At 39.3% G+C, this 21,774-nt stretch overlaps 3 protein-coding genes across 5 annotated transcripts; all 3 read right to left on the bottom strand.

Moving 5' to 3' along the window:
- Window positions 1-1,481: 1,481 nt before the first annotated feature.
- oscp1b (organic solute carrier partner 1b) lies at window positions 1,482-8,369 on the bottom strand. 3 transcript variants are annotated; one of them, XM_039806861.1, is made up of 11 exons: window positions 8,123-8,369; window positions 7,025-7,054; window positions 6,534-6,688; window positions 5,916-6,083; window positions 5,464-5,544; window positions 5,237-5,340; window positions 4,590-4,718; window positions 4,162-4,231; window positions 3,740-3,879; window positions 3,587-3,609; window positions 1,482-2,619 (listed from the first exon to the last, which is right to left on the bottom strand). In XM_039806861.1, the coding sequence occupies exons 1-11, from the start codon at window positions 8,232-8,234 to the stop codon at window positions 2,537-2,539; spliced, it is 1,095 nt and encodes a 364-aa protein (XP_039662795.1). In that variant the 5' UTR covers window positions 8,235-8,369; the 3' UTR covers window positions 1,482-2,536. The 3 variants fall into 3 exon arrangements, with proteins under 3 accessions (XP_039662795.1, XP_039662793.1, XP_039662794.1); XM_039806859.1 differs by having other exon boundaries at window positions 3,546-3,609; window positions 8,123-8,368; XM_039806860.1 differs by lacking the exon at window positions 7,025-7,054 and having other exon boundaries at window positions 3,546-3,609; window positions 8,123-8,367.
- A 596-nt stretch (window positions 8,370-8,965) lies between these two features.
- On the bottom strand, window positions 8,966-10,314 carry LOC120562432 (cornifelin-like). Its single transcript, XM_039806146.1, has 4 exons — window positions 10,301-10,314; window positions 10,062-10,210; window positions 9,805-9,941; window positions 8,966-9,551 (listed from the first exon to the last, which is right to left on the bottom strand). Exons 1-4 carry the CDS (start codon window positions 10,312-10,314, stop codon window positions 9,447-9,449), a joined length of 405 nt encoding a protein of 134 aa, XP_039662080.1. The 3' UTR covers window positions 8,966-9,446.
- A 2,039-nt stretch (window positions 10,315-12,353) lies between these two features.
- mrps15 (mitochondrial ribosomal protein S15) lies at window positions 12,354-20,904 on the bottom strand. The gene is made up of 8 exons (XM_039807000.1): window positions 20,640-20,904; window positions 15,447-15,515; window positions 15,294-15,369; window positions 15,108-15,156; window positions 14,864-14,948; window positions 13,602-13,660; window positions 12,944-13,135; window positions 12,354-12,671 (listed from the first exon to the last, which is right to left on the bottom strand). The coding sequence occupies exons 1-8, from the start codon at window positions 20,776-20,778 to the stop codon at window positions 12,570-12,572; spliced, it is 771 nt and encodes a 256-aa protein (XP_039662934.1). The 5' UTR covers window positions 20,779-20,904; the 3' UTR covers window positions 12,354-12,569.
- Window positions 20,905-21,774: the final 870 nt, after the last annotated feature.

Below are 21,774 nucleotides of genomic sequence, written 5' to 3'. Positions count from 1 at the left end.
AACAAAAGCTTTTAAAGCATAATTGAAAAAAATAAACAATCGCAGAAGAAGTCATCAGAAATGATGGAACATTTAATAAGAACGTGTAGTCCCTATTATAATATAACGAGCAATATGACATAAAATAGACTTCATATTCAGTCCCACCTAAATCACATAAACATCCTTTCCCCTCTCACATGCAGCATTTTATTTTCAGGTAAATCGTTAAACTTATCTCTATTGCAAAAAGCAATTTACCTAGATGTAACTGTACACATATGGATCATTAACTGTTTGCTTCATAGATGGCTCTTCACTGTAGTTGCTTTTTAAAGAGACACATATCACTTTAATCACCATATGACTCAGTGAAACTATGTATCACTGAGTTGAATTAGTATTTCATCTGATAAAAGCATTGCATTTTCAATATTTGAGACTCATACAATTTCTGGACCAATGCTACAATGCTAAATTTTGTATTCATTTACTCAGCAAGCATTGAATGACAATGACAGTTAGTAAAGCCCACCTATGTTCCTAATTTAGATTCCCCGATTACACCCCCCTTAACCCCACCCACAGCTACCAGTTTCAAACCAGTGGGCAGGTGTGATAGAAAGAGAGGGCAACCTAAATGGCAGAAGCTTTTTTTGTTTGGCGCTAGTCTTCCTACATTGACTCAGCAGAGCATATGCCCCCGGCCACATGAAACACTTGTCAGCCTGTGGCTTCACAGTGGCCTGCCCACAGTCTTTCAAGAGGAAACTGAATCATAACTCAAAATGCAAGGTGTGTGAGAGAAATATGTTTTAGTGGCTCTCTTGGCACTAAGGCTGCCTGGACTTTAAATAATTTTCCTGTTTGTACATTTTTTTTGTCTCTAATGGGACACACAGTTGACTGTAATGTTGTTTTTGAATATGGCACTAAAATAGAATTATCCTGGTAATTAAATATATTAGCAATCTTGCACATCTTTATTGTGAAATGTTGTTTTCTAGTGAGTTTGGATGACTCAAGTGAACAGTCTTGCAGGATGACTGGCATGAGCTCTATGATTTCTGTTTGTTTTGCAGGGTTGTTTCCTCAGGGCTTGTAGTGTTTCTTGCCTCTCCTTTGCCAAGATAATTTGGAAGACCTCACCAGAATCCTCCACCCCCAGATCAATTCAGAGAAATGTCTCAGCATGTTTTGCCTGCATGGTATGCACCATGTTCGTTTGTGTGCGTCTGAGTGTGGTTGGCTGGGGGAGTGCAGACTATCACAGTCTCACTTTGGCCCGTCTGCAGGCAGACTGCACACAGCTATCTCGCGTACAGATACTGTTGCTATAGCAATTCTTATTGTAGGCCTGTGCTGGAGGACAGGAGTCTAATTGGGGATTACATTCAAGCATATTGCTTTTAAGGTTCTGGTGTGGTAGTTAAATATGTAAATAAAGATAACCAATCACACATTTGTTGTTTTACATTTAAGTGAACCCTAAGGCAAGTGAATTAATGAAGAAAAAAAACACTTTTATCACATTTTTCTTTTTAAAGACAGCGTGACTGCATACTAAAATGCACTGTAGCAACATGTGGTAATCAGTTTGGACACACCACGTACAGTACATGTTAAAAAAAGATCAGACACCTCCCCCTACTGTACATCTTTGAAACTACAACAAGCTTTTACAAGGTTCATACCATTATTAATACTCTATTGCATCAGTAACAAAGCCAATGATACATTTTTTTCCATCTATTTATTAAAAATCCTAAATCGCATTCAACAATTTAACGACTGTAGCAATATGCACCTTCCTATACACAGATAATTATACATTTAAATAAATAAAGTATGCAATGAACATATTTACATATTAGACATTACTTCTATTGCATTGCTCTATACATAATAATAACATACTCATAAATGAGCACATTTCTGGGCCATAGCTTAACACTAGAGACATCACAGGGTAGTGAAAAATGTCTTACAAGTTGCTCTCATACTGTTTAAAAGGTAGTACAGTGTGATGCAAGATAAATATATTTCTTACCAAAATAAAGATTTGAGGGAATTTGAATCACATTAGAAAGAGCACTTGGGTTTCCTGCAATTCCCCCACGATATCACAATTTGTTCATCAAAATAGAGCACTGTGGAACATGGAATTATGGACTATAAACAATCAAATCAACTACAACAGAGATGTATTAACATTTAAGATAAATGACATTGTGTAAAATTAAAGGAATGCGTATTTTCTGTACAGCAGCGAAGTCTGACAGATTTAAAAAAAATGCATCATGACATTGTACACAGATGTTTTGCTATTACCACATACACTAATATACAGTATGCCCACTGTATATTTTGATGCACTGAAACTTTGCAGTTGGTCATTTGACAACCAATTGAAACACCTGCTCACATCTCCATTTTAAAAGCACCCAAAAGAAGGTTTTCTGACTGCATGTCAGGTTGCTGCAGTGTATATGCAGCTACAGACAGAAGACTGGTCTACATGAAAATCCCGTCCATCATGGCCAGAAGGTCGTCTCCTTTACTGCTGGAGCTGGGAGATTGTTCTCCAGACTCTGAGAACTCCCCCATGATCTTCGCCAGCTCTGCATTGACTTGCTGGTCCTGAAAGACAATGTTATCCACCAATCACAGTGCCAGAGTGGTCATCACAAAGACTTACGCCCCATTACAGTAAATCCTGTTAGACTGGCAAAGCCTCACATCTCTGATCATTGACTGTAAAAGCCTATCATTGAGATAAGTAGCATTTGGCCCCAAGTTCATAATAAAAGATAGCATACTTGTTGTAAGCTGACAGATTGGGCCCATACAGACTACAAGATTTTTCCTCCATTTGCCTGTCCTAGACAAACGTCCTAGATTTGAGATAAAAGCCCTTGAGTCGGGCGGTTCTGTGATAGTTCCTGCCGACGTCGTGAGCTGTGCCAGACGATATGTCAGTTTTTGAACAAGTTTTGATTTCATTACAGCCAAAAACAAATGCACTTGTAGTTGGGGCACCTTCAAGATGAGTCTGAGATGGGAGGAGAGCAGTGTCCTATCAGAGGGAAGCAGACAGTCCAAAGCAAAACCAAAATCATAGCTACAAAGAAGGGTGAATCTGGGGACTGGCGTTCGGCAGATTGAGTGGACACAAGAGATGGAGCTTAATGAGCTGGCCCCATCAAGCTCCATTACTAGCCGGATATAAAACGAACATAATTTCCGGTGAGTGACTTTTTGTGCGCGTTTGGCGACTACCACGTTATCCGCTCCTGTCACAGATCTCTTAAAATGGAGTAATCTTGAAATCAATGCACCTTGTCTGAGATCACTTGTGTAGTTTTTGCACTCTCACGTCTACATGAGTACACTCAGGGACAATAAAGGTCTTGTGTTTTGAGAAGCACAGCAACTCTGAGATTTTCAGTCTTGTACTCTGCACTTGCCCGTAGATGACAGATAGCTGACAGTATGATCAGACTTTTTGTCACTGAATGTGCCTTAAAGTTTACATTTCCATTAAACAAATACTGGACTGGCTTTACCTTTGTTGCTTGGATGTTTATAACTTCATATGAAAGGTCACCTGGTCTTGATATTAATGCCTCTCTGTAATAAAAGTCACAATGTTAGTTTTGAGCGATTAAAACAAGTTAAATAGTTTATTTTAAGTAGAGGTTTCATTTGATCAAGTGCCATACTACACATTGCCAGTAGACACACAAAAAGGGGGACTCACTCTTCCTCCTCATCGGTATTGAAGAGGTTGACTCGGAAGCCGTTGTCTGCATTTCCTGATTTCGGAACTTCTAACCCTCCCATTAACTTGGACAACATATTTAGCTCCTCTTTGGCCAGAGGGTTGGGAGCAGTGTTGACCTGTTGACACAAAATGGCTTGTTTACATCAGTATATTCGTGCTGAACCGGTTGTTCGCAAGATCCTGCTACTGATGATTATGCACTCGGAAGTAGAGTATGGTTCTGGACCAGGGTCACTTCACCAAATTCCTGCTCATGTCATGTACTGCGAACACCGTAAAGAGTTACAATATGTCAGAACCAGTCTTAAAAATGTAACTTGTGAGCATGAAATTCATAAACACTGTATGCATTAATAAAACCATTCATGTTTCCAGTGCTGACGGTTAAGCGATTTCACCTTAGTGTGCTGAGCAGAATTTTTAGACGTTCCTGACATGTGTGTTTCCACTGGGCGGCTTACACTGTACCTGGATGAAAAAGAGAGAATGAGCACTTCAATGCAACATAGTGCGGAGGATGATGTGTCTACTCATCCAATAGGCTTCATACTTTTTACTGACTGTGGGCAGTCCCAGGCATTTAATCCTCTTTAGGTTGTTTACACAGTAATGTGATGAAATTATGTGACATCAAACCACATAAGTTGAAACACCAGGGACTCTGAAGCGTCGTCAAGACTTCACCATAAAGTTCAGTTACCTTTGACTTAGTACTTCTAAATATCTCATGACCTGGATAACAGAAAATCATCATCAATCCACTGCCATTGCATAAATACAGTACCACCAAGTCATGTTATATCTTTTGTACTTTGCAGTGTCTTACATGTTTGTGCCTAGTTTGGTGACCCTGTCTCTAAATAACTCAAAAGATCCCTCCCGGAGAGCCGCGGTATAGTTTCCTCCATTATTGAACTGCAGCCTGGTCACCTCTTCACCAGTACAGCTAAACATCCTGAAATAACCAGATACAAAAACACAACATATTATGGACAAACATGCTTTCAATAATTTATTGTATGCACAGCAATTTCTTTTTGAATTTCTTTCCTGTGATGAAAGAAGTTCCCTTAAGTGGAACCCTTAAGACCTCTGTTGCTTTGAATACTTTAACACCGTTGAAGCTCAGATGTTCTACATGTGAGCTTGTTTCCTCAATGTATTAAATGTTTCACTGTGCACATACAATCCTTGAGTAATTTGATCCAAGCTCAACATACAAAGCATCTAAAATTAGAATGTAAATGCTTCAACAAAACCTCTGTAATGCTATTAGCTACAGATAGGCCTACTTAACTTAAGATTACAGTGTCTGCGTAAGATCAGCAAGCGTATGAAAGGCAAACATTAAAAGATCATTGAAAGGACCAAAAGGTATGTTTTAATATCCAAGCCACTTTTTTAGTGGAAGCCATCCTTCTTTAAAGTGAATATTGTCTGGGTCTGAGTGAAAACAGCTGTATACAGTGGTACCTTATCAAGCCAGGGACTTGTGTTCCATAAGGCACAGGACCACTGGTGGGAAGCACAAAGCGCCCATTGGAGTTCTGCACTTTATCCTTGAGGAAAATAGACACCTGGCATAGAGGAAAACATAGCAAAAGGCTTGTGAGGAAAATAAAACACAAAACAAAAGATAACATAATATTATTGAGTGTATTCTCTCTCCATGATTTAATTTGCCAACATAATGCACTTACTCTTATATGCATGTCTTGGAAGAAGATAAGGAGAGTTTGTCTGATCAGCTGGAATTCCCCACTAGACAAGGTTGTATACATCTAAAAATAAAAATGTAAAATTACTTGAAAAAAAACTATGAAAAACGTAACTACACACGGAATGTATATACATTTTTCCTTTATTAATGTTAAACATTATCCCATTTAACCTAACCATACAAAAACAAGCAATGTTAAACAACTGTTGCTGCTGACACTTGACAGAATGTGTGCCGTCATATTGTAGCTCAATGAATGTGATGATAATCCAAATGGTTTGTAATTATCACAGCATAGTGTGCTACCATCACTGACCACTTTGAATCAGGAAAGTAGATAAAATAAATGTTAATGTATACAACAAGCCATGTGTAATGTCGCTATTCCATAACAAATGTGAGGAGAGTAGAGAGTAGTCACACATGCCATACCTCTATGAGCTGTTGGTACGTTTCATTAACTTGGCTGAGAATGCTGGGAGTGTCTTTCACAAAGTCTTTGATTGCATCCATGTGGTTAAAGGAGATGAGGAGGATGTCCTTAGGTCGAGGACAGAGAAGCACCTGGTACTTGAAAGCCATGGTCATCAAGTCATAGAGCTGTGAAGAGGGACACACATGCAAAGCAAAATAAAATCAACTGCTATTGTTGTATAATAAACAGCAGAGGGAGACACATACAGCAACATACCGTGTTTGAGATATGAATCACTCTATACTTGAGAATTACTGATGCAAGTCAACTAAATGAGCCAATATGTACACACTTGTTATACAGCTACAATGCATTGATTGATGTGTAGATGTATCTAATGTGGCTCTGAAGCAGGCTTGACTAATCTAGTAGTCTGTATACTGAGGAAGCTGTAACCCAAACTGGCATCACTGGGCAGTTGATGAGAGAATGTGATTAATGTATGGAAAAGCCTTGTGTGCTGAAGTGAAAATTCTAAATAGATGAGAAAAGCAACAGAATAATTCAACATGTGCATTATACAACACAGTATACAGCTGTACAGGAGGGCTACATCTGTATACATGAAGACTTACCTTGTCCATGCTAGCTTGATTGAGTCTCATTATTGAGGCGTGGGCCAGCCTGTCGAACACAGTCCGCAGGGCCTTTTTGGAGTAAAGCTCCTGTGGCTTGAAAAGCTCTTCTAGGAACTTTTTGTTGAACATGGTGGTGATGATGTCATTCATAACTAGTCAAGCAAACAGTACAACAGAAAAGTCCCCAAATAGTTATAAGAGGCTAGACAAATATACTTTCCACACTGTAGGCTCAGAAGCAGGCAGCAGTCTATACTATATGTTGGCCAAAACCATTTCATCCTATATCCAAACGGCACTAATCAAGCAGCAGCGTGGAAAGCCATCAGCATATGTCTTACTTGGTAGCAGGGCAATTGCCAGGTAGGACATTTTTCATTTGCTGTGATTACTTCCATCAATTACTGTTGCAATTGGCAGAAGTGATCACAATCACTATAATATATATAAATATATATATATATAATGCTGAAGCTCTGTAATAATACCTCTCCTTCTGTCATCCTCTATCCAGCCAGCTATTGTGGAAACGTTATGATTTAAAAGGAGATAAATGAAATTATGTTCTGAAAACCAGATTGTTGAATGGCAAATGACTCAAAGCTTGACCAATGTTGTTGTATACATACAGTACAGGCCAAAATTTTGGACACACCTTCTCATTCAATGTGTTTCTTTATTTTCCTGACTATTTACATTGTAGATTCTCACTGAAGGCATCAAAACTATGAATGAACACATATGGAATTATGTACTTAACAAAAAAGTGTGAAATAACTGAAAACATGTCTTATATTTTAGATTCCTCAAAGTAGCCACACTTTGCTTTTTTGATAGCGCTGCAAACCCTTGGTGTTCTCTCAATGAGCTTCATGAGGTAGTCACCTGAAATGGTTTTCACTTCACAGGTGTGCTTTGTCAGGGTTAATTAGTGGAATTTTTTCCCCTTATTAATAAAAAAGCAAAGGGTGGCTACTTTGAGGAATCTAAAATATAAGACATGTTTTCAGTTATTTCACACTTTTTTGTTAAGTACATAATTCCATATGTGTTCATTCATAGTTTTGATGCCTTCAGTGAGAATCTACAATGTAAATAGTCATGAAAACAAATAAAAAAACGCATTGAATGAGAAGGTGTGTCCAAACGTTTGGCCTGTACTGTAGATATAAAACAACAACAGATGTTTTATATCTATGGTTGAATACTAACGTTCCATTTGAATGATACAATTCTATATAGTTGAACAGATAGAGCGGTTTCTCATTATTTACAGACAATGGGGCATTGGGAATTAACTAAAAATTGAGATTTGCTCTGGGCTTCTAATTAGTGTCCCATGCAACATCAACTCCATTATGATTTTAATAAAATATGCGAGTTTACAAAAGACAACCAGTTGAGTCATTAATGTTAACTCTTAACTTGGCTTTGTAGTGACATTCTATGAATCGCCGAAACATATTCTAAATTCACCAACTAGTAAACGGACAAACCGACTGAAAGTCATCTGCAGTTATCGCAGTTACTGCTGGGTGACATTTGTGTTGTCATCTGGATAGCTGCTAAACTAGCTAGCTAGCTACCTTTCTTGGCTTTGTCAGCAGGGATATTCTGAGCTCGAAGCCGCTGGTCCAGGATGTACAGCATTTCTCCGCCGAGGTTGATGAATAGCAGAGGCAGAGTTCTTGAAGACATGATGGTATTTGGACGGTTGAATGTCTCCAGAAAACGTAGGCAGCTAGCTAGCGATTGTAGCTAGCTCGAATGCTTGCTCGTTGGTGGGGGGTCTGTCTGTTTGGTAAAGCCTCTTCTTGTTGCCAGGCCACGAAGCAAACAGCCAATCAGCGCGTTGTGCGTTATGACGTACAAGACAGGGGAGAAGTCAGGCGCGAACGAAACTTTCATTTCAGCCTGCCCCAGTGCACATGCAATTAAATCCCACTGTTCCAAATTAGACTTTAATATTAAAACATAAAGGTACAAACTCAATTAATTTACCCATTGTGTTTACATCATGTCCAAATAAACCCTGCACCAGTATTATTAGTGTAAGTTGCTCCAACCCAGAGGTCAGACACTCTTCTGTTAAACACAATAATTAATATATTTTCTTCTGACTTTGCTTGATAGGTCTGGCAATGTTAGATCAATGTTAGACTAGCTTATAAAGTAATTAAAGTAAAGACAAATAAGGAAATGACTCTGTGGTTGAAATGCACACAACTGATGTCCACACTAAGACTTGTGATAGAGTGTCTCAAGTAAAGACATTATATTAAAGGAGTCATGGTTACAAGCCACAGGGAACCACTGGTTTAAGAAAGGGTTTATATCACCAAAATAACCCACACAAGACACGTTTTGTCAGAGCACCATGTGGATCATCACATCATAAGTTCCTACATTAAAAGGTATATGAAATACCATTAAACAATCTATTTTTTTATTGACAATGTTGTACAAAATGGTTCATGCTTAAATGTAATTAATCATGTTGTGAGTGTGAAAAATGCAGTTTATTTACAGTAATGCAGATAGTACTAACACTGTCAAACAGACTGGTACATATAAGGTTACTGGTAAAATATAACATTTAATACACTGAATTGCATAATTAATAAGCTGCTCATTCTTAAATGTAATTAATCATGTTGTGAGTGTGAAAAATGCAGTTTATTTACAGTAATGCAGATAGTACTAACACTGTCAAACAGTTAGACTGGTACATACAAGGTTACAGGTAAAATATAACATGTAATACACTGAATTGCATAATTAATAAGCTGCTCATTCTTTGTTGCATGCACGAAAGCTAGGCCTGCTACAAGAATTAACAAATTCCTTCCACAATAGCTGGACATCATCAACAAACAGAAAATACTGTGGACCAGAATCCTTTATGCCTTCTTAAGATGAAATGTCTCCATTTCTGATGCGTATTTCTCGCGCCATCCTGCACATCTCACACAATCCGCAGAAAAAGGTCATCAAGGCATCATTTGTTATGGTTCCCTGTGGTTAAAAAGATTGCAACAAAATCACAACAGGGAACACCAACCCTCTATGAGGGAATGTACCGCAGTTCAGGTTTCTCAATTGCAGGGAACACCCAAGATTTCATGTTTGTGAAATCGTTCTTTCATAAGAGCCAGGTTGTTAAAAAGCGGTCAATCTCTGCCTGTGTAAGATTTACGGAACCACCTAAAACACCAGCATGGGTCTTTCAGCGAATCTGGAATATACAATAATTATATTTGTAACTTACCTGAATACCATAAGTCAGTCTCATGTGAGTCCTAATAGCTGTTGAACCTCCTGGCACACAACCCAAACAGCAGTTTTCTCCATACTTATTTGCTGTGTAGCAGCTCAATGCAAGTGGACAGCAGCAACCAAGAGCACCTGCACAATAGAAGTGTATTTCATTGTCAATATTTGTAAGATAAAAAGCATGAAAATGTGCCTCTACGGACAAAATTATATATTGAATTATAAAATCGAAGCATCTTGAATGGTACTCACAGACAAACAAGTCACTGCAGCAGGAGCACAGGCCCGTGCTCCACTCTCCTGTTTGGACATTTGTCCCATAGCCGCCTGCACCTGGTTGATGGGTGACCACTGGGTTTTTTTGGTTTGGGGGTTTTTTTTTTTTTTTTTGATTTAGCTGCCTAGTTAAGAACACATTCAGCTGTTAGCACTGGAATGGAGCAAATGTGCAGTTTGTTGCAGGTGGAAAAGCTGTAGGAGAAATGACCTACATCAATCTTTCCATGTGCCACAATTGTTTTCACATTTGTACATATGTACTAACATGTGATGCAATTCAAAGAGTATAAAATGTCATAGTTTGACTTTTCATAGAATAATTTAGAGGTCTAGGTAAATGTATTCAAGTGCTTTCCATTAGAGAATAACTCTAAGACAGAATTCATGTGTTATTCATACTCTACAGCTCATCACCATTCATGTAATGTTAACGTTTCACAGATTTCTTCCTTAACACAGAACAAGACACTTAGCTTTTGTGATTTTGTGCAAAGCTTTCGTGAAATACACTTAAAAATATTTATAAAAAAATCCTTAACTTAGTCAGTTTGTAAAAAAAAACTCAGCTATGTTGTTCAGAAAATATTTTTGTTTTAGAGTTTCAAATTTATAAGACTTGACTTGAAAAATTGCTAAAATATGCTGTAACTCAACCTGAAGTATAAACGAACATGTCAAAAAGAGTAAGTAAAGAACAACATATGATATAAAATAAATAAAATATAAAAATAAAATATAAAGTTAATCTACTGTGAGAGGAAAAGAAGATTTCACTTACCAGAAGAGTCTGTTAAGCGTGCACTCCTCCTGATCAAACTGAGAAACTGTGCACCACACAGGAAGCTGTGACGAGCTTGAGTTGTGAAATGCTAGTTGGCCAACAAACTGCTGTTTCTGAAAATGACAAAGATCTGTGGTTATTGACTGACAAAATCAGACTATTAATGAGAACTGCTGCTTTGCTTTGAGGCTGATATCGGGTATAATCACAAAGAGCTACAGATCACTGGAACACGTATGTTAGGAAGTGAAGCCTTCAAATTAAATGGTCTCCAATCTCACATTAGATCTAAGTATAGAGAATGCACGCAGTTGTCGGAACTGTTTAGAACATGCTTTCATCTAACACCCACAAATGCATCATGTCCCTGTTAACTTGAGGTTTTAACCAACCAACATATACTATGTCACCACTGCAGTTTGCAAAAAGAAGGCATGGTTTTTTTCAAGATTTGAACCAGTACAATGTTACACGCAGCTGCAAAAACTTGCTTTCTTATTGACTAAAACCCCTGAGGGAATCAAAATGTTCATATGGATGTCACTGGTATATGCACACAGGGATGCATTTGTTAGAATTTCACAACTAAGGAGTGAAATAACTTGATATACACTATTCATGGAAACATTTGATATACTTACAAAGCAGTCATAAAGTAATGATGCTGATGTCTCTGAAATTCATTTTTTTGTTATCAGTATATTGTGAACCATGACTAAGTGTTTAATTCCTTGGGGCATTGTTTGATGATTGTATTGGATCACATTACAGTAAGATCATTTGGGTATTTGGACAAAATATGAGACATGCTGCCAAATAAAGTAGCATCTTGACCTATACAGCCCCCAAATATTACCAGTTTAATCAACACCTCTTTGGCAGTAAACAAAAAATGTGACATTTTCAGCTTCTCAAATGTCTTATTTATTGCAGAAATTTTGTAGTGGCTTTATCATATTGTACAGGTGGTCATGTTATTTTTCTTAGCTCATGTATTAAGACTACTTTTTCTCAGCAAACACCTGACCTAAAGCCCATCAGTGTAAGGTGAATCATATTGTAATGTCACCAGATGCTCTTAAAGACACTAAAGGTGTTGGCATAACGTGAAGTCAAATATTCTGCACAAATCCTGCTGAAAAATGTCAAACAAGTACTGAAACTGTTAAGAGTACTGATATTGTGATTGCTTATTATTTTACCATTACGCATCATTTGTTGTAGTCACTTGTGGAAAAATGTTAGTTCTGAAGTGCATGGCCAGAGGTGCAACAAAGTAGACATGTTCAACCCATAGAGAGCAACGCAGCAGTAGTTTTCTGTGACCTGCAGGCTATAGTGGAAAATACAGGAAAATAGAATTTTTCCGGTTTCATATCAGTGGTCGCCTAACTTGTTTTGTGCAGATAAATCTAGTATGAAAAATACATCTAATTGAGAGTCATATATTTCAGTACAAATACATTTCCATTATAGAAGACGTATACATTTGAAGACACCTTTTTGGGACATTTTATTTCCATTAACTTCGACATCACCATAAAGGCAAAAGCAAATAACATTGTATAATGGTAACACATGAAAAGTGGAGCTATTTAACCAAATGCCACGTTTTTGAAGGTGAAAAATGAAAGATGTTGGTTAAGACAAGCATTTAGAATCAATTGTTGTAATATACAGAATATTGTCTTTTATTGGGTCTAAACAGCTCTTGTCTTGGCTGCCTCTGTGTCTGTAGAGGCTAAACTTGGCTTCATCTTCAGCCTCTGCTCTGCTCTCTGCTTCTGGACTTCCTTGAAGACCTGCGAAGAGACACACATGCCCAAGTGTCAGTGGGGGTACAAAATAACACCTTCAACATGTCAGTCAGTTAGATGGGTGTACACATCACACCTACAGAAAGCTTGAGTGACACTCTCAGACACAATATGCACTTTGGTTTCACTTGTGTGGAATTAAAGTTAAGGGTGTAAGGTCTAGATATTAATCTCCATTTGATACCATTATTATACACTGCAAATGAAAAAAACAAAACACAGATATTAACAGAATAATGAGGTCAATTGTTTGCTACCTTAATGCAGAAGGCCTTCTTGGCCAGCCAGCGGCGAGTGGCCCGTCTGTAGTACTCTGGAGGGAAGGTGTACGTGATGCCTAGCTGCTCGCACACTTTCTCAAAGGTATCGTAGCTAACCAACCTCAGGTTTTTCAAAAGCTTTTTCCTTCGGTCGATGGCCATGAGCATCCGCCTCTTGTTAGCTTTGTCCTGGAATGAAATAACACAAAAGAATGGGGTTGGAGTAGATGGGATTCAAAAAGGGGACAACAACTGAAGCTCAGTTTATACACTCATCAGCTTATGGGGAGATACTTAATTACAAATGCAACTGAGAAGCAGTTCAATGGTTACAACCTCTATTCCCATCTTGTGTCAATTTCAACGGCAAAGTTTAAAGTAAGATGTAACGTGGAAATTTCCAACCATGACCGTGCTAGGTATGTTATTTATATATTTAATGTGGGGGAGTACACAGGATATCCTGTAGCACACGCATGTCACACACCAGAGGAAGGCAGAGAGGAAATGTGGAGAGACGTATTAATACAAAAAGTTCTAGTGGTGCAAGTCAAGTGACCTATGATGATGACGTCATCTAAGACAAGCCTTCCTGTTTAGCTTGCGAGAGAGAAAAAGGATGCTAAAATGATGCTGATTCTACTCATTCACTCACCTTGTGATGTTTTTGCAAGTGCTCCTGATAGTTTCGGATTCTTGCAGTCAAAATAGCCACTGAGGAAAAAGACATTAAAAAGGGGGACTGAAATCAGCGTACAGTTAAAATACGCAATATACTAAAGCCGCTTTCCGACCGGAGGGTTTTTTGCAGTTCCTAGAACATAAAATTCGTAGAATGCTTTTTTCCTCCTGCTCCAACTGGACCAATATGGGGATTTTTAAGTTCCTCTGGCCTCTGGTTCCTGTAACTCTTTGAGCTCCTACTTCAGGGCAGTGCCTTTTCTCTGTTCCCTTTTCAGCATAGGAACCTAGGTCAACAAGGGTCGGGTTTCCGGTACAGACGGACCAACAACGGACAATTTAAAAAAAATTTGCCATCTTATTCATCACTAAAGTCACTTCTGACAACGTTTTAGGCGAGAAATGAGCCGTTTAGATTTTGAATATAGGCCTTCTTGCGAAAAGTTATGCCGAATTGACAATTTGCTTCAAAGTTTTTGGAGTTGAGAAGCACAATGAAGTGAGGCGACAGCCAGCAGGCGCCTGCCCCGGCCGCTAGCTCGTCGCTCGGACATTCACGCTCAGAGACCCCGCTAAGCTGGAGGTCTTGCCGACCGGTCTCGTAAATATGAGGCTTTTATTTCGCCGTCGATGGTTCGTTTGTTTAAATATCACAACACATGTCCATCATAAGATTAACGGGAAACTGTGGTTAACTGTCTTTTCGGAGTTAAACTCCACAAGCGTGCGCACGCGTGCGCACACACACACACACACACACACACACACACACACACACACACACACACACACACACACACACACACACACACACACACACACACACACACACACACACACACACACACACACACACACACACACACACACACACACACACACGGCAGAGAGAGAGATACCCGTTTCTCTTCGGGAGACTTGTTTAAATTATGACAAATATGCTATATACATTACATTTAGTCCATACTTTTTTTGGTGTATTTGTTTTCTGATTTTAACGCTATAAAGACCGTTGCCGTGCTTGCATCACTCCATTACCCCTCCTTTAGTCCCTATGGCCACTTGGCCAGTGCGAATGCAAATGGAAAAAACGGTTTTGGGGGAGAGTAGTTAGTAGATCTGCTTAGAAGTGGACTTTTCCTATAACTACGTTCCTGTAACTACTTGGTCGGAAAGCGGCTTATGTTAGCCTTTCAGTGAAAATGCTATGTACAACATTGAAGAGACACGACTCACCCTGGACTCCCACTGAGCTGCGGTCATTCTCATCCTTCTGGACCTTAGCAATCAGCTGTTCTTTTTTCAGCTGTAGCTTTTCCCTCTGAAGACATGAACACAGATTATTAAACTACCCGTTTATGACTCTACTTTCTGAAAGTGGCATGTCGGTGTACTTTTCAAGAAACATAATCATTATCATCAAACAAGAAAGCAGAGTAAAACATGACGAGGCGATCTGTCGGGAGACATGAGCACTCACATGACTGGCCAACTCCAATGACAGAAGTCTTTTGACAAGATCATCAGTCCTATTGACAGAAAATTAACTAGTGTTAGAAGAAATATAACCATAATAAATATATGAATGCAGATTTATAATGAACTGTGAATATAAATTTTATTTGTACTAATTTTAATGCAAGTTACGGTATAAATGTATGTTCACGTTTGAGCGAGGGGCACAGCAGTGTAGTCCATCTTCAGCATTGTTGGAGGAAGATCACTGAGCTGGCTCTCAGGGCCTGGAAGAAGAAAAGTGTTTGGATGAAAAGCGAGCATTTCAAAATGTTAAAGCCTCATAAATGTTAAAGCTTCATACCGGTCTTTTTTTTCTTTGCAGCCCGGGCATAATGTCTCACTGGTGGTGGGACAGCAAAGCTACCTGCAACTGAGAGAGAGAGAGAGAGAGAGAGAGAGAGAGAGAGAGAGAGAGAGAGAGAATAATGAAAACACCAAAAGTAAACAACCTAGACAAATGGATAGCTAATTTGAGCTCAGAAGCAGTCTAACAGGTGAATCACTAACAAAACTTGTGGTCCAATGATGCAAGACAAAAGGAAAACATGACGTATGCCAGACACACAACAAACTCAAAAGGCTCAGAAAAGAATCAGTGGTTGCCAGTCAATGCTGACTGGAAACTTCACAGAATACTAAAGTTACTACAGAAGTGAATCACGACTGTGACAGTTTTAACAAGAACGCATGTTGTGACCTTCACAAAGCAGGTTTGTATGTCAAGAATTCTACAAAGAAATCTCGTATGCACATAGACACGTAATATAGAGCACAAAAGCTGGAAGCTGATCATCTCAAAACAGTAACATGGTCTGATCATAGGCTTTAACCATTTTACAACAAGCTTTATATTTATATACAACCAAAGATAGCATCAATGCTCAATTTCTTTTACATGTTGTTAAAGTGCTCATTATGCTCATTTTCAGGTTCATAATTGTATTTAGAGGTTATATCAGAATAGGTTTACATGGTTTAATTTTCAAAAAACACCATATTTTTGTTGAACTGCACATTGCTACGGCTCCTCTTTTCACCCTGTGTGTTGAGCTCTCCGTTTTAGCTACAGAGTGAGGCATCGCACTTCTGTTCCATCTTTGTTGGGAGTCACACAGGCACAGTAGCTAGGTAAGGACAACAAGCCAGTCAGAAGCAGAGATTGAGGGCGTGCCACGCTAGCAGCTAGGCGAGCATTCTAACGTGTGTTACAAAGTGACGCACGTTCGTCACGGAAGTAAAGGCTGGACTACAATAGAGCTGTTTGGAGCAGTTTGTGAACAGTGTTTTCTGTTGGAGATGGGGTGCACTTTGGGCTTTTTCACTTTGTAAACCTATAACATGCACAACAAAGATATATAACAATAAAGGAAAGGGGAAAAGCCAAAAAGCATAATATGAGCATTTAAAAAAAAGTGGTGACTCTGTAATGATGCTGACTGACATCTTTTTATTAGGTCCGATGAGTCTGTTGATATACAGTATAATAGCCAAGAAATATAGGCAAATACATAGGTCATTTACTGGACCTAGACCACAGAGGCCTATATTCCAAGCTATAACTGGCCTTTTGTAGATTGTCCACCTACCACACCTTCATATTTTTTTTTTATTTTTTTTTTTTTATTTGCAGCATGCCACTTAACATGAAAAGGGATTCTGTCTCCATTGCTGCATGTAAAGCATTTCTATTCCGTTTGTGTTCTGTGAGAGTAAAGTTGCAGGGTTGATGACACAACTGATCCACAAGTTAAAGATGCATGATTTGAAGAGCGCAACCGAGATAATTGGTGCAACATGACAAGATAAAACACAACTATGCACATATCAGATGGTAAGAGGAAAGCGGTTTTCCATATCAGTTTCATTAAAACACCAAATTATGTCATTTCCTAAAACACCAGTGCTTCATCCCTACAGAAATCCAGCCACATGTACAACTAACATGAATGTGCACTGCAGTGCTCTTAGCACATTAGAACAATTTACAACAAGTTTTCTTGGCGGTAAACATTTAAAGTTGCAAGGAAAATGATTCGCTACTTTTCTTTCAAGCTACTTTTTATTTAGTATGACACTGTCAGTGATTTCATTTCTGTCAGACAGTACTGCTAATGTTTTTTCTTAGACTAGCAATCGTATACCCAACCAAATGAATTATGATGTTGGATTAAAAACTATGTCATCAAGTTGAAGATGCCAACTTGTTGCTCGGCGGGCCCGTTAATCAAGGTGTGGTACGTCTGTGACTGTCAGCGAGCCGAAATTAGGATGCAACAGTGTGAAAACGAGCTATCACATTCTAATAAGAATAAAGGGGAAATGAAAATAGAGCTGGTCGATATGATCATGATGAAGCAAGATGGCGCATCAGATTAAACAGACATCCATACACATAAACACTATTGGGTTAAGATTATTTGTCGACCTATTTAAAACCGCATATGTCCTTACATATTTAAACACTTTTGTTAGTTATTGCTGCTGTAGCGCCACCATCAGAACTATAAACCCACAAAGCCAGTTGAGGATGTTAACCATAGCACTGGACCTATGTGCAAAGTTTGGTGAATATCCATGCATTGGAAGGCAGATTTCATGGTAGGAAGAAGAATAAAAAGAAGAAGAATATCTGCAAATCTAAGCGGGACAAATCTAGGTGCCCGGCCCCTAAATGTCAAACAATAATTTGGTGGCCCCCCCTGCAGTAACTCTGAGGACCCCCTGATCTCAGAACTAACTCATTTGAAAGCTAGTTATTCTGACAGTTAGCTTTAGTGAATCCACTTCCCTTGTTACTGATCTAATTCCTCTAGAATATCTTTATTTTGCATTGTGTAAAGCACTTTGAATTGCCTTGTTGATGAAATTTGCTATACAAAAGAAGCTGCCTTGCCTTTGCATGCTGCGTAGAGGTATTTCTAATACTTCTACCGTCTACCTACCCTCACCGATATAAATTAAAGTAGACTATAAGTACTCCAATCATGTATTAGCCACGGCGTTCCACAAGGCTCAGTGCTTGGACCAATTCTATTCACCTTGTATATGCTTCCCCTAGGCAATATTATTAGGAAACATTCAATTAACTTTCATTGTTATGCGGATGACACCCAATTATACCTATCAAAGAAACCAGTCAGTTAACTAAACTCCAAGCATGCATCAAAGATATAAAAGCATGGATGAACTACAGTTTTCTGATGTTAAACTCAGACAAAACTGAACTGATTGTGCTGGGCACTAAACACCTCCGAACCTCATTATCTAAAGACATAGCTACTCTGGATGGTATTACCCTGGCCTCCAGCACTACAGTCAGAAATCAGTCAGAAACTACAGTCAGAAAGAGTTATTTTTGATCAGGATATATCCTTTAACGCCCACTTAATACAAACCTCAAGAACAACCTTTTTTCACCTTCGTAACATTGCCAAAATTTGGAGCATCCTATCTCAAAATGATGCTGAAAAACTAGTCCATGCATTCGTTACTTCCAGGCTGGACTATTGTAATTCCTTACTATCAGGATGTTCAAATAAAACCCTTAAGACTGTCCGGCTGATCCAGAATGCTGCAGCTCTTGTTCTGACAAGAACTAAGAAAAAAGATCACATTTCTCCTGTATTAGCTGCTCTGCATTGGCTTCTTGTAAAATCCAGGATTGAATTTAAAATCCTTCTCCTGACCTACAAAGCGCTAAATGGTCAAGCACCATCATATCTTGAAGAGCTCTTAGCACCTTATTGCCCCACTAGAGCACTGCGCTCCCAGAATGCAGAGTTACTTGTGGTTCCTAGAGTCTCTAAAAGTAGAATTGGAGCCAGAGCCTTTAGCTATGAGGCTGCTCTCCTGTGGAACCAGCTCCCAGTCTGGGTCCAGGGGGCAGACACCGTCACCACATTTATGAGTAAACTTAAAACTCTCCTCTTCGATAAAGCTTATAGTTAGGGAGTGAGGAGTTGCAGCGTTCGCCTAGGCCAGCGGGGGAGGGTGTATAGCTTCAGACAAGGCACCCCTTCTCTTCTCTGCTTCTCTTCAGAGTCGTCATATACCATATAATCAATGATATAATCAAAGTAAAGGGAGGCAGGCCAGTACAGCCCAAACTGGCAGGGGAGAGTTCTAGGCCGACCAGGCTCCTCTCCTTACCCTGTCTCTCTTAATTAGTTATTGTTTTAGACTGCCGGGGGACTTCCTTTGACACACTGAGCTTCTCTCTCCTCTCTCTTTCCATCCGTGTGCTTCCATGTTCCAGAAATGCTTGTTACTAACCTAGCTCTGGGGAGCTTATTCCCCGGAGTCCATATGTTTCCTTGGATTAGGGTGGCCCCTAAATCATGGTTGCAGCCTGTCGCCGTGGTCTTGCTGCACGCCCTGCTATACCTGCTACGCTCTACAGTGCCCTGCTACCTCCTGCTGCATCCAACTACGCCCTGCAGTGCTCTGCTACATCCTGTGACGCCCTGCTTTACCTTGCTACGTCCTGTGACGCCGTGCAGTGCCCTGCTATGCCATGAACTACTACAACTACTATTTCTAGTCACTGATCCATTATCTTTATCGTGACTATTATTGCCACTGTTGATCTCACCCCCAACCGGCACCGTCAGACACCGCCTACCAAGAGCCTGGGTCTATCCGCAGTTTCTTCCTGAGAGGGAGTTTTTCCTCGCCACTGTCTCACTGAATACTTGCTCTTGGGGGAATTACTGGAATTGTTGGGTCTTTGTAAATTATAGAGTGTGGTCTAGACCTACTCTATCTAGAAAGTGTCTTGAGATAACTCTTGTTATGAATTGATACTATAAATAAATTGAATTGAATTAAGCTAGCGTGTAAAACACTAATGGACTTTAATTATTCTGATCTGTTGTGTTAAAAGCATTGGCTGTTTGTTGTTGTTGTCTAACGTTACAAGTACATAGGTAAAGACTAACAATTGACATTCTGGGATAGAAATCCACATATCCACAATAATTAATGTTCCCAAATGAAATTCATTATTAAACGTTTTCCACAACTGCAGATTTTTGTCAGTTGTTCCCACTAGTGCTGCAAGACATGAGGAAAATATCTAACTGCGATTATTTGGTTGATATTGCGATGTGATTCACGATAATGGAGGGAATGATCATTTTTGTATCATTATTCTCATTTTCACTGAAAAACATTCAAATTAGAAAACGTGTAATTTTTGCGACAGATCTTAGTTTTTTGATACATATTTCGCCTTTGACAAATATTGCGCCACACCTGCGATTTGGACATTGCACTAGTCCATACTTGGATTTCGATTAAATTAATTGTGCAGCCCTAGTGCCCACTTCTGTTGGTGTTAGCATGCTAACGTTACTAACTCACGATGCTCTAGTTAGGTAACTGTTTTTAATAGACGGGCAGTGTAAACAGCCAAGTTTAATTAAATGCATTAGCCAGCGATCTTCTAAACACATCTAGTCAGCTCCTTTAGGTTTTTCCTGTCGTTTACACTTACCACAGCTGACTCTCGGTGCTAGTAAAGCCGAGCTGCATGTCCAGGGTTTCACTGACAGAGCAGAGCACAGAGTTCCGCTTTCTCGCAAAACACCAACTGACGTTTTCAGAACAGCTCGCAGAGCTATGTTTGTGAACATGTTTGTCAGGATAGCTCACAAGGTAGATAATAAACTCCCCAGAAATGATGAAAATGTGACTGGTAATCACACTCGACCCCTATGTGAGGCTCGCCATTTTGACTAGACCAAACTAGCCGAGTGATGATGGGAGTTCTTTTTTTCTAGGCTATGCTAACAATGTTAGAACACATCGATGGGACAACATGTGTTTCTCTCATGAAAAACAAACACATGAAATACAAAAAGTGAACCGAGCTTGGGAGACTTTTCGTTCATGAGTATTTTACAGGGTGAGGCCATAATAAGACAGAGCTCCTCTCAGATGAGTCTGCTGCCTGCCAGGAGTGACATGTTGCTACACTAGAAGAGTCAGAGGATGTGGGAGATGTGAACAATTAGCTGTGTGGAAGAGTGTAAAGAAAAGAAGAGCAAGCAAAGTGCTACACTGTTAGGGAAACCACTATGTAGGGTCAGCACAGTGTCCAAAGAATATAAAGGAAATGAAAGTGAATAAGGTCAGAAAAGTAAAGGGATGGTCATATGCTAGCACTCTGTGGCTATAGCATATGATAACTTTTCTGACCTTATTCTTTTTCATTTCCTTTGGACGCTGTGTTGACCTTGCATGGTAATTTCCCATGGACATATAGTGATTTCCCTCACAGAAAAATAAGGAAATGGTGCAGAGCAGGAAAGAGATGGAGCTGATCAGAAAATCTGCATGGACAGAAAAAAGGGGTTGAGGTATTAATTTCCATTGTTTAAATTGTCCTGTCTAGATACAGGGAAAATCAGAAAGAAACAAGATGGTGCTGGACGCTGCCAGGAGATTTCCTAACATTGTGGACATATCTGGTGAAGACCAGATACTACACCAATGGGGGGATTTAGACAATTAGGTCTGGCTAATAGTATGGGCAGTGTCATGAATGGGATCACCAATTAGGTGGACATTGTAAACAAAACTCACAAGAAAAACATGGTACGGTAAATGACCAGTTTCATAAAGTGGCA

This window comes from Perca fluviatilis, chromosome 7 (genome assembly GCF_010015445.1).
Source record: "Perca fluviatilis chromosome 7, GENO_Pfluv_1.0, whole genome shotgun sequence".
NCBI classification, from domain to species: Eukaryota; Metazoa; Chordata; class Actinopteri; order Perciformes; family Percidae; genus Perca; species Perca fluviatilis.
The sequence above is the reverse complement of the archived record's forward strand: the minus strand, read 5'-3'. Positions and strand labels throughout refer to the sequence as shown.